This window comes from Daktulosphaira vitifoliae, unplaced genomic scaffold (genome assembly GCF_025091365.1).
Source record: "Daktulosphaira vitifoliae isolate Bord-2020 unplaced genomic scaffold, ASM2509136v1 Scaffold_4, whole genome shotgun sequence".
NCBI lineage: Eukaryota > Metazoa > Arthropoda > Insecta > Hemiptera > Phylloxeridae > Daktulosphaira > Daktulosphaira vitifoliae.
Genome location: NW_026099575.1, coordinates 17663984 through 17677811, shown reverse-complemented (window position 1 = coordinate 17677811; position 13828 = coordinate 17663984). Strand labels below are relative to the sequence as shown.

The 13828-nt window shown below is 23.7% G+C and overlaps 1 protein-coding gene across 5 annotated transcripts; it reads right to left on the bottom strand.

Annotated features, from left to right (window-relative positions):
- Positions 1-2428: 2428 nt before the first annotated feature.
- Positions 2429-13032, bottom strand: LOC126906261 (ABC transporter G family member 20-like). 5 transcript variants are annotated; one of them, XM_050686687.1, is made up of 17 exons: positions 12732-13032; positions 11008-11293; positions 9631-9763; positions 9405-9559; positions 9237-9344; positions 9067-9160; positions 8800-8925; positions 7931-8073; positions 7658-7871; positions 7427-7592; positions 7046-7158; positions 6844-6914; positions 5686-5774; positions 5438-5620; positions 5277-5363; positions 4992-5129; positions 2429-2493 (listed from the first exon to the last, which is right to left on the bottom strand). In XM_050686687.1, the coding sequence occupies exons 2-17, from the start codon at positions 11133-11135 to the stop codon at positions 2435-2437; spliced, it is 2007 nt and encodes a 668-aa protein (XP_050542644.1). In that variant the 5' UTR covers positions 11136-11293; positions 12732-13032; the 3' UTR covers positions 2429-2434. The 5 variants fall into 5 exon arrangements, with proteins under 5 accessions (XP_050542644.1, XP_050542646.1, XP_050542643.1 ...); XM_050686689.1 differs by lacking the exon at positions 2429-2493 and adding an exon at positions 3797-4098; XM_050686686.1 differs by lacking the exon at positions 2429-2493 and having other exon boundaries at positions 4724-5129; positions 11008-11307; positions 12732-13031.
- Positions 13033-13828: the final 796 nt, after the last annotated feature.

The window sequence follows — 13828 nt, the reverse complement described above, 5'->3', positions numbered from 1 at the left end:
ATTACCTTAAAAAATTGAAAAAATTTCCCTCGTTCCCCGTAAATGGGGGAAATCTCCAAAAACATTACAAATTTAAAGATCGCTAATTCTCGAATCTTTTTCAATTTTTTTTACTTAAAACTGTCATAACTTTTTCAAAAATGAACAAATCAATATAATTTTTTTTATAGATGCATGATGTTTTTACCTATCATTTGATATATTTTTTTTATAAATTTGACCCTTTACCGGCCCATAGGGAGAGATTCAAAATGACAACTTTTTCAACTTAACTTTTGAAAGTTTTTCGGAAACTCTGACACTTTTATATATATCTTAAATTAAGGCTAATGTAATATACTTTATTATGGAAAAAAAAATGTCGTTCTTCATTTTGTCTTCATGGTAAAAATGACTACCGTATGCTATTTTTGTGTTAAAAATCTCGATTTTATATTTCATATTTTTAACTTTATAATGCTATGACTTATTGAAAAGTGTATGGACCAACACAGTTTTTTTATGAGAAATAATATTTATGTCCCTTTTTCATTCGACATACTTTATCTTAATCAGGATATAAATAAGGAAATAGCAGATCATGTAGCTTTTGGAATAATCCACCAATTTTTGTAAATTAAACACTATCTAAAGATTTCCATCGAACCGTTTTTTATGATAGTGATTTTAATCACTGTCAGATATCATTATACTTGATCGAACTATGCCACGTCACCACTGTGCCACGACCCCCCTGTGCTGGGTTTTTTTGTTTTATAACTACACAAAATTCAATATATTTTTAATATTACTAATTATACAACTTTTATATAATGATATAAAATAATAAGAATTTTAGTCATTTTTATTAAATATGTAAATAAAAGCCTAAGAACATTGGGGTCGTGGCAAAATTGGGACAAGTGTAATAGATATTCGACATTGATTATCATAACCATCACATAAAAAGCTTCTGTACAAAACTTAAATTTTACAATAATTCCTAAGGTTGTATTTTTTTTTTAACAATCGTGGTATGCTAAAAATGAAATTTTTTTCCTGAAATCTTACAATTTTTGGCTTTAAAATCTATGATTAATCAAAATAGACCATAAAAAAACAATTACGGTAACATTTATATTTTTTACATCATAAAGTGCTCTGGAAAAGCTTTATTTTGATATAGGTTTGAAGAAATGGAATATTTTCAAAAATAGAAAATAATGTAATTTTCTGGTATTAATTTTGAATTTTTTTACTTTGATGGCTTATTTTTATTGTAGAACAATTGTGGGAAGTTATTTTTTAAGTAATTTAATACACTAAAAGATCATTCATTTTATATAGTTAAAAATAGGATTGTAGTATATTTTATTAAGATTTCATTTGTACAAAATTAAGAAAAAATGTTATAGCAGTTTTAAAATGCAGAAAAAAATACTAAAAATGTCATTTTTGTAAAATTTATTAAATTGAGGCGATGATAGATTTTACTAACTTTGAGTTTTTTTGATTCAGTGATCATTAAAATCGGTCAAATGAGAGCTGAGAAAAAACACATTGTAAAAACACATCAAAACATTGTAACTCGCCGAAATTTTATCTAACTAGATTATTGAAAAAATATGCATTTGCTTAAAAATTCGGACCTTAATAATAACTATAGCAGTGTTTTACATAAACTCATTATAATGTTATTATAATATTTTTAAAAAATGTCTGAATACAGTACAAGTAGTTCATTGGATAAATACTAGATAAAATTACTAGCTAAAATTAGAAACATCAATAATAGACATCGTAATTTTAAAAACTTGTTATTAAATGAATAGTATAATTTTTTACTGAGATTTACTAATTAAATGGGCAACATTTAAACAAAAATTGTATAACTAATTTCTCTCTCCCAATAATTATTTTTTTATAATATTTATAGTTTTTTTGATATAAAGACCATCATCAGCCAAAATAATTGTTTTTAATTGATTAGAACTTAGTAATATGTTGTTATTAAAGTTACAGTATTGGGGGAATTAGGGGTCCATTCCCCCTAAAACTAAAAATATTTCTACGCCACTTATTCTATGGCGGTATTGCACAAATTTGGGGCATTTCATAGTAGTTTAAACAATAATGCGTGGCCTAATTTTAATAAAAACAAATCTTTTATATAAAAAATTGTGTGAATTGAAAAATTTTAGGGACACAAATAAATTTTAGTGAATAAGTAAACAAAACTAATTAAGTTTAGATCAATTATCTCAAAATTTATTGAGTCAGTGTATCGTTTTACAAACCTTATCGCTGTTTGCAATCTAAAGCATTATACAAATATTAGATAAATACACTAAAAAAATCAAATAGGCCTGTTATTTTTACATAACACAAAATGATAAAATGAACTAGTTAGTTAGTTATTATGATATACTTGAACAAGTTATATAATTAGCTATTATCAATTTATTGTAATCAGTGGTGGTTCATAGCTTGGACGACGGGATGATCGCACTCCTACTAAAATTAATTAAAAGAAGAAAATTAATTGTATATTCTTATTTTTTATATTTTTATTAAAAATGCAATTATAAAATAGTTAAATAGTTGTAATACATTTGTCGTGTGTGAACATTAAAGTTGTTTCCCTCAGTAAACGCGGTATGCATTCATACACGAACAGTGTTAGGACGACCGACAGCGTCGTCCATACGGTAAAATATTATTACATTACTATATGAGTAATTTATTTTTAGAATTAACTGCGTATACGCTCGTCGTTATCCGGTTGCTATAATAGTATAATCACAATTATTATTATTTTCATTTCTATTTTCTACTGCGACCTTCAAAATAATATTATGTGTATTGTGTTTTATTTTATTATATATAATTTGAAAACTTTTTATACCTATAACTAGCGGTATTATATTTAAAGTAGCACCCCCACCACCACTNTACCTATAACTAGCGGTATTATATTTAAAGTAGCACCCCCACCACCACTACTCACAAACCATCACTGATTGTAATGATTATTTTTTTGTGGGAATACTTAAGTTTATAGCGAAATTTACGTAGGTATGCCTGCAATGTTTTGAGTGTAATATCGTNATGCTTGCAATGTTTTGAGTGTAATATCGTAACACCTACGAGGTAGCTTATTAAGTAACCTAAAGACGGAGGTGCTTAATATTATACCAATAATTAAATTAAACATTAAATATAACCTACCCACAGCAGTACGTAGTTATCAAATTCCATAATACACACTAGGCAACTGTTGTAAAATGGTTCATAATATTTTTTTATGCAAAATTTATGCATAATTGAACTTGTGTTAATCTACAGTATAATCATTTTATTAATAAAAGGATAAAAATATATTGATAGTTATATTTTTAGTTTATTTTAGGTATGTTTATTTCTCAATTTATAAACCATAATACATTTTTTTATGTTCATCGCTTATACTTTTTCAAATAGCAACATACATAATTAACTAATTTATTTAATAGATAATAATTTAATTAAAAAAGTTACTGGTCGATAACAACTATTGAACCAATATTTCGGAAGTTATTGACTAGGTAAGATGAGTAGTGCGATCGTGAAATTACTAATGATTAAAATAAAAAAAAAATCTATGTTTCAGCTCCAGTTTTCACTATAACTGTCAATAATTTCCAAAACACTAATCCAAAAGTTGTTATCGAATTGTAATTTGAATTTTATGTAGTCTATCACAAGACTTAAAATATTACTAGTTAAAAAAATATATAAACTTGAATATAAAAGTCGTTTTTATAATAATAGTAAGATTAAAAAATTAATTTAGAAATTTAAAATATTTAAGTTTCATCAAATCCAAAAATTACTTCAAATAGGTTAGGTGTAGGTAATAAGGTCTAGTTAAGCTTAACTTAGCACCTAACTTATATCTTAGTAACATCAATTTTCAGAGAGATATCAACTCTAAAAGTTAATATTTATTTTCAAATACCAATGCTAAACTCACAATGATGTACAATGTGTTGCCATTTTATTCATATCACGGAGTTCTTTTTACTTAGATCAATATTTAAGTTATCTTTGAATTCCAATATTATATTTACAAAAAAAAATCTATTACAAAAAAAAAAAAACGTTAAAAATTACTTCTTTATTATTTCTATGAATAGTAATAAATATTTCTTGAAAATAAGAATATAATACATTAAAACCTATAATATTTTTTAAGAAAATCATAAATGTATTACTAGATTTCAAGTATTAATATTATTCATTTAGTGATAATTAAAAGTACGTGGAAAATTATTTTGAAATTTTAATATAAAAATAAAAAATTTTCATACACATAATTTTATTACCAAAGAAGCGTTGTTTACGCTTGAATATAATTTCACTGTGTAAAATACAATGATTGTACTCAGTGGCATATCCACAAATATTTAATAAGCCCCGATTTTTTGAATGGGCCTAATAATATGCAAAAGTAAATTACTAGTGATTTTTTTATGGAGGATTTAATCATTCTCTACTCATTACTTTATTCAAAAAGTTTAGTATAAAGGGTTACAAATATTGTTTAAAAAATCACAAAAACAATCTTAAAGAAAATATTTTCAAAATTAAAGATTTTTTTTTGTCTTTCTTTTATAAGTTGATGTTCTTTGTTACCACATAGGATTTTTTTTTCATAATGACTACTTGAAATGTAATTATACTACAAACAAAATTTTTGAAAGTATTTTTTTTATTATAATGAACACCAGACAAGTTATAAGCTCACATCAATTGAATAAAGTGTTAAAATACTAAATCATTGAAAGCAATAAATTTGTTATTATTTTTTTTTTTATGGATTGGATTCTGGATACTTTATAAAATAAACATTTTAAACAAAATTTTCTATAAAATTACTACTTATTGGGTTATCCAGATTTTTTGTTTTAATCGTCCTAACAGAATTACGGTTATTAAATATGCTAAAGTATAAGCGAAAATGATTGTAGTACCAAAAATAATTTCTGGATGTGTTATTGTCCAACCTTTTAACGCGATATTATTCATTGTTTTTCCAGCTATATTTAGTGGTAATAATTTAGAAATACATTTCAAATAAATAGGTTGTCCTTCTATCGGCCAAACTCCACCTAAAAATACAAACATAGGTTATATTTTTGATTTTAGGAAAAATAAATAATAAATTGATGAACAAATGTATAAATTTATAAGCCTAATGATATCAAAAGTTAGTTTGAATTAATATAAATACATAAAAATTACTGAATTTATTTTACCTGAAAGAGTAAATTGCATAAACGACCAACCTATTACTAAATAAAAGGCACCAATCCTTTCTGTCATTATTCCAGCGGCAATTAATCCTTTATACAAAATACACAACAAATATTCAAATATATTTTTAATAAAATTTAGAATAGCACGTGTGACAACTCACCAAAAAAGAAGCCTATGCACCCTAAAAGAATTACTATAATAAAATACATCCATAAACCAGATGTAATTTGTAATGGATTTAGAAAAATCCCGTAGATGATAAACATCATTATACATAATAAAATTGAAATGTACACTGTATTCATAAAAAACAAAGAAGATAACATTTCAAATTGCGTGACACCTGAAAGACTTTTAATGTTAATCAAATTCTTGTACTTAGAATTGTACATAAAATTAAAGTATAACCTGCAAAAGTTGAACGATATAATATTCCTTCAATTTTTTGTGACAATAAAAAACTTGATGAAAAAATGCAGCTAAAATGATGCACACTCCTAAAAAATAAATTGTGCTTATCTATTTGCTTAACAAAATAAATAATTACATTAATATTTGTGATTAATATTTATATTATATAACATTAGATTTAAGATTTTAACTTTTGAGACTCTTATTTTATTTTTGTTTAATCAAAAATACATAACGTATATGTAGTGACGAAATTAAAATAATAATTTTGAGGGTGCTATTAAAATAAAAAATTCAATTTTTCTTTATCATGATAAATATTTGTATATAACTTTATTAATAAATTTCTAAAATTTTGGGAATGCTGAAATAGCTTCCTAATAAGCAATTAAAAGTTTATTTATTTCCTAATGAAAAATTTTTTTTTATACTTAATTTTTAAATTATTAATTATTTTGTATAATATTTATTGTTTTGAAAATCATTCGAATGATTATTTTTGAATATTCATAAATTAATTACAACTTAAAATTTTTATTGAAAAATGATTAAATAATATGTAGATCCCTGAATAAATTAAAAAGATGGACCCAAATTTAATTACCTAACAACCTAATGACATTTATTTTGTGAAAAATAATTTTGTGTAGGGAATTTACCCTATTGGCCCGGTTGTAAGTAATGAAACCAATAATTGAATGAAATATAAATTTTAATTTAAAATTTCCGAATAATATACAGTAGAGTTTTGATTCTTTTTGTTCTACATTATCTAGAAGAAGAAAAAGGAAGACTTTCCCTATTTGTTGACACGCATTTTGCTACAAGTAAATGTTCTACGAGAAAATTAAAAAAATGAGAAATTTCCTTTAGTCAACAATACAAGATATATTAAAAGGTTTATTTGTCTTCATTAATTTGATGATTGAAATAAAAACCGTGAAATTCCATAAACAGATGATTTTTTTATACCTATTATAGAAGGTCATTTAATGTAAAGATGACCTTATAAAATTAATATAATTATATTAATATTTTGCAATATAATTTGTCAATATGATTGTAATATTGAATATTTAACATAACATTATAACTCAATAACAAATTTTTTATTGACTTTCTTGAATACTTATAACAAATATTAAAATGACTTACAAAACAATAAAAAAAACAACCAGACTGTTGATAAGATATTTTACATCCTTCCCGAACAATACATTGATTTCCTAGAATAATCAAAATAAACATAGTTAATAGCATGCGATGAAAAAAAGGTACTTTATTATATTATTTATAGAATATAATAAGTTTAATTTACAAGGTCGAAAGGATTACAATTCTAATAAAAATAACTTACTACTGGCAATTTTCCGATTTTAGGATTGATATTACAACGTGAAATCGTACCTTCAATTTCACTATTTATTATACGCAATACATCTTTAATAATTTGATTTCTAAACAAAAAATCTAAAAAATATGAATACTTTTTTATTCGTCATACTTAAAAATTAACACAAAAGACATTTAATTACACTTAATAAGCGTACATAGAAATAATGTATAAAGGATAAAACATATAGTAAGGGGAGCTTAACGCCTTCATTTCTATGATTTTATGCCTATGGTAGGTATCTGTACACCACGAAAAAAACCCCTTGAAACACCGCTCATTACACTTATATTGCAATATAAACGTACGACTATAATAAAAATTCAAACAAAAATTTGTACTCACTTTCATTTGTAAAATGCGCTGAAACCATAGATTTTGTATCATACTCAATTTTATTTTTTAAATATTTTTTCATAGTTTCAGTGTATTTGGGAGGGAAATACAAAAAGGCCATATGATTTGGTTTATTTAAGCTTATTTCACCATTTTCCAAATTATTAACATTTATCTAAAAAATTAATTATTTATAACATATTTATTCATATATTATATTCTATAATTATAATTACTCACTAAATTGTACTCCAGAGATTCCAGGTGATTTAGTACGTTACAACTCAACATCTCATTGCTTGTTTCGTCAAAAATGCATTGTAGATTTCTACAATTTGAAAGCGCCACTTCATCATTTTTATACACAATTGGCATATTTTTAAAATTAGTTCCAACACATAAACATAAAAACAAAATTTGCAAAATGGGTACAATAATCAAGTTGAATAATGTCCTATGAAATTCCAAAAATTTATTTTTCATTACATATTTCTTTAAACAAAAATTACTAACATAGGATTTCGAAAGCAGACTCTAGTATTTTTTTTAACTAATTCTTTAATTCTGAATAGTGACCCACCGCTTTCCGAAGTTGGTAAATTATCTTTTTTATAGACAGTATAGCATGGTTGAATAGAAACATCTGGTTCTGAATCCTAGTTTATCAAAATTATAAAAGTATAATACATCGTTGTTAAAAAAGTAAATTATTGCCTTTTTGATTACTTTAAATTAAATTTTTTGTTATAAGAGACATAAAAATAAAAATATATATATTTTTTTATATAAAGGTGTTTGTAAGGTTTTAATATCTTTAATAATATTTGATCCAGCGAATATTTTACGTTAATTATTTTAAAACAATTTACAGTTTTGGACTTCGTTAAAAACATATTTTTTATTATTTATTTCTAATAAGAAAAGAACAAAAAAATATATTTTTTTTCATTTTAATAGCCAATTTTTAGGACTTTTCTTACATAAAAAGTTTTATGGATAAATTACAATTTTAGGACGAATACTCGTTGAATTACAATAATTTAAATACACAGAATAGAAATGTAGAGCGGGTGGGCATGCCAATTCTGGTGTATATTTATAATGCATACTCAAACCATATTATATACCCACTTTTTGTATTAAAATGGTTGTAACTCAATGAGTACTTTTCCTAAAGTAGTTATCCTTCCATCAAAATGTTTTTCTTTTAAGAGATTTATAATACAATATCTGCTTATAATGAAGTCCAAAGTTGTAAAAATTATTTTAAAAAAGTAACGTAAAATATTCGCTGGATATAAAATGATTAAAGATGTCAAAATCTAATAGTACGCTCTGTACATAAATGTATTTATTTGTTTTAAGTTTAAATTTGTTTATACATTGTTCAAATCTTGATTGTTACAAAGTTTTAAAAATGCTGCCTCTAATGATTCAATGTCATATTTCTGGATAATAACATTTGGTGAATCTTCTTCTATTAAAATACCATTTCTCATTAAACCAACCTATAATAAAATAATTTTCATTATTTTTATTGTTATTTATTTAACAATGATTCTGAAATTAAAAAATTAACTTCTAATTTAAATATTATTTGAATATATACGTTCACAAAATTGAAAATTAATATTGCATTCTTTACATACACGATTGGCTAAATTAGCTTCTTCAATATAATGCGTCGTAATAATGATTGTTATACTTTGTTCATGAACCATTTCCTCAAATTTATTCCAAATCCTTAAAAATTCAATTTAATAAATAATTAGTTCAAACGATATGTTCTCAAAACTTTTAAATTATAAGTATTGTTTACTCATTTCTTAACACAGGATCAATCCCAACCGTAGGCTCATCCAGTAGAATTAGTTTTGGATCATGCAGAAGACTTATAGCCAGTGACACTCTTCTACTTTGGCCTTCACTTGAAAATTGAACCAAAATATTTTGGAAATCGTTTTAAATAAATAAGAATTTTCCTTACCTTAAATTCTTTATGCATTTGTTACTATTAGGCAACTTTAGAAAGTCATTTAGTTCGTAAATTTTCTTCAACAAATTATCCTTATTTACATTATACAATTTTCCATAGTAATCTAAAGTTTCTTTTATTGTCAACTCCTTTTCTAAACATAAATCCTAAACTTTGCATAATTTATGTAGATATTATCAATGCATTCAAACAATTAAGAATCATTAGTCATAATTACTTGAGGCATGTATCCTATATTAGTCATTTTATCTACATATATGTTAATTTTTCCTGCATCTAAATCAGAAGTTTTTAGAATACAATGTAAAAGTGTAGATTTTCCACAACCACTTGATCCTAATAACCCATATCTATAAAAAATAAATTGAAATTAATATTAAAAAATATTCAAAATTTGTTTAGGATCAATAAAAGGTATATCATTATAAATTACTTAATACGTATTTTATTATTTTATTCTTGGCTGAAATCATAAGGAAACTTACATGAAAAGATTATTTAACTCAAAATCTTACTCAACAACAATAAAATAAATTTTATAAAATTATTACCTTTCGATAATTTACACCTTGTAGAAAAATTTTTTTTATACTAAAATTTGAATTTATTGTAATATTTATTTTTTATTAACTATTTGTGTATTTTCATACATTAGTTTTCAAATTATTGTAATATAACAATTTTTTATAATTACCTAATCTACCTATGATTAATAAATATTTATTAATCCTGTGTAAAATACTTATAAATAGTATAAGTAAAGATTTAATTTTACTAATTATGAAAGTTTGTTACTTTATATTTATGATATAGTTTTTTTTTTATATTATATTTATGCATTCGAATTTTAAATAGTTATACATTTTTACATGTTGAACAAAAATTCAGTGTACTCCTATATTCACTATATATTAAAATTCGAAATATCTAAAAATTTGTTGATTTATTAATAAATAAAAAATAATTGTTTTTATTGAAAATGTTAACATAACCATGAAATCTAGTAAATAGAAAGTAATTATTGTAGATGTAGATTATTTAACTAGAAACAGTATACACTAGTATAAATGGAATTTATTAAATAGTGCGATATCAATTACCTTAAGAGTTTTTTCTACTTAATTTATTTTTAGTTTCATAATTTATTTATTTTTATTAAAACACAAAAAAAAAATGTTTAAATGATAAAATAAAAAATGGTTTACTAATAATTTGTAAAAGAGAATATAAACAAAGTAAAAGAAAAAGTCATTAAAATAAAACTGCAAAAAATCTATTCAAATAATAAAATATTCATTAAAACTTTTAAAAACGCTAAACTAATATTTGATAAATATTAAAATAATTTAATCATCGTTGAAGCCAATTTCTAACATAAAAAAGCTCATAATGAATAATATACTCATTACATTTTGTAAAAATCAATAATTAATTAAGGCAATGTATGAAATTGCAATTTTTGTTTTTTTCTACTTTTTACGCTAATTTTTTTTTTGTATAACAAATAAATGATAAATTTATTGTTTAAATAGTAAAACCCAATAGTTGGTTAAACCCGACCGATTGTTTACCTGATTTTTTAATTATTACTTACATAGTACCTCGGAGAACTTTCATGTTTAGTCCTTTTAATACCCATTTTTTTGCCGAGTATGCCTTGTATGCATTTGTTACGGTTACAATATCGTCAATTCTTGCTATGTTTGAAGTTGATTCAACCATCACGTTTAATGAGGTATTCAGTGCGTATTAAATAATGTAATAGCTCATAACGAAACTCTTGCTATAATACTAAATAAAAGTAGAAGTTCATTGGCAATAGCCGTCAGCATTAACAATGTCACAGTAGGGCCATGAACAATATATTCGTTATTATCTCCCTATTAATAAAAAACTATACAATTTTATATTTTAAGATATTGTAGAACAATTTATTCAATTTTTTTTAATATACTAATTTTTATACAAAAGTTGTAATTTTTTATGTCCATTTTCACTACGATCCAGAGGTCAATTATTGTATTCAAAATTAAGTATATTACATTAGTTTAAAGCATTAATTTAAGATGTAGTGAGTTCAGTTAGTAAGGAAACCGGTCAATTGTTACCAGCAATCAGAAAAATAACCCGTTTCTTTACTTACTGAACATTCTATAAATAAAAGTGTCTGTATATCCGGAACATTTTCAAAAATTAAGTTGAAAAAGTTGTCATTTTAAATACTCTCCTGTAGGCAAGTACAGGGTCAGATTTTGAAAAAATATACGAAATTATTAATAAGTTCCTAATGTATCTTTAAAAGAAATTTATTATTAATTATTCATCTTTCAAAAAGTTATGACAGTTTTAGGTAAATAATAGTCATTTAAAAATGTCGATGATTACCGATTTTTAAAATTGTAATTTTTTTGGAGATTTTCCTCATTTAGGGGAATGAAGGAAATTTTATCAATTTTTGAGGATAATGACTGACTTGAAGAGATTTGTGATCTTTTCATGTATCGTTAAAAAAACTGGTTCAATGAGAATTGAGAAAAAGTAATAACAGATATACAAAAAAAAAAAAGAAAGTTAAGGCATCTTAATAACATTAATACCTTTATATTATCAGCTTTGCATCAAAGCTTATTTATTTATTTTTTTTAAGAGTAGCCATGCTAATATTAAATTATTCACCCATTATACAACAACTTTATAATGTTTTATAATTTATCCGTAATATTATTTTACTAAATAATTCAATATCAATGTTATATTAAACTTAATTATTATAATAAATATTTATTTTTGTATTATTTTTATAAATCATAAAACTTGTAAAAAAATAGGATATAAATAAAGAAATAGGAGTTCATATTACTTTTGGAATTATTCAATTATTTCTTTTCAAAATCAGATACTATCTACATTGATTTACATTTAAAAAATTTTTATGATAATGATTTTAATCACTGTCAGATATCATCCTCGCTGTACCGCAATTACAATCTGTTGGCTATTTTTAATTTAACAGCTATATTACCTTTAAGTTTTGTTGAATAATTATCAAATGATTTTAAATCTACATAACTTTTATAAGTGTTACATTATTTTATATTTTATATAACTATATTGACTTGACAATTAATTTTACATATGTATCAGATACATTTGTAAATCAAATTAATCTAATTTCATTAATTTTTTTAAAATTATTTAATAAAATTTCTCAAATCCATAAATTATTTTCTTTCATCACCATAATTTTTTTTTTAAATATATTAATATAATTAAAAATATAGTTTACGTTTAATATTTAATTAATAAAATTAGACTTACTTAAATTAATCGAATAACATAACTCAAACATTTTCAAAAAAAAAGAAATAGAAAAATAGATTATGAGTTTTATTTTATACACTTTATCTAACTTAATAATCATATAAGGCTGTAGAATTTTCAGTCTTTATTGGTTGGTCAACGCTCCTAACGGTCAATCTAAGTAATTTTATCATATTGATCATATATTTTGAATGCAGCGAATTGTAGACACTTTAATTATAGCTTTTAAAACCCAATGAAAATAATAATTCCTTGAATTGATACATCAGTTCTGTGTTGTTCTGCCGTTACTTCTAGCCATGAACTATGAGCTGACTAGGTTTAAAAATCCGCACTTCAGCAATATGAAACAGTGGAAGTGAATTTTGTCTTTACAGGTTTACGAGAAAATCTTTTGACATTGATTTATACAAATTTATGAATTCATGTGTAATCTATGCGGAACAAGCATGAAAATAACACACATTAGGACGTAGAGCAAGCTAAACTTTGAAAGTACTTACTAAACAAAACTAACAATATTTACAATATAGAGTACACACTTAACTCAAACTCCGCAACAACAGTTGTTAATTTTTTTTATACAATATTTGAATGGACACTATTGGAGATGATAGCATTGATGGGGTGATTATAATGGTACTAACTGTTGGTGATGTTCCCAAACGGTTATCATGAGTAGTCAGTGTTAAGCTTTTAAATGTTTCTTTGTTTCCTTGTTTTCGCACAAAAATAACTAGTGTTCAAAAACTTCATTTTTAAGTGAAATTCAACAATCTTCTAATGTTTTAATATACCTTAAACAATTAGTTCTTCAATTTTTTGTACACTGTACATTCAAGACATCTGTACCTAATAAATTAAATAGAAATAAAACTTGAGTAGCATCATTTTTACTAAAACTTTTAGTAGCACCAAAATATGTTTTAATTTCTTGTTGATTAATTTTAATATAAATTTCCAATATGATTATAAATGTAAGAGGATTAGGTTTATTGAATTTCATTTTATCCAATTTAAAATTAATTGTTTTAAGCGCGGTTCATATTTTCGACTACGCTAGTTTGTATTCTTTAAGACTTTTCTTAATTTTT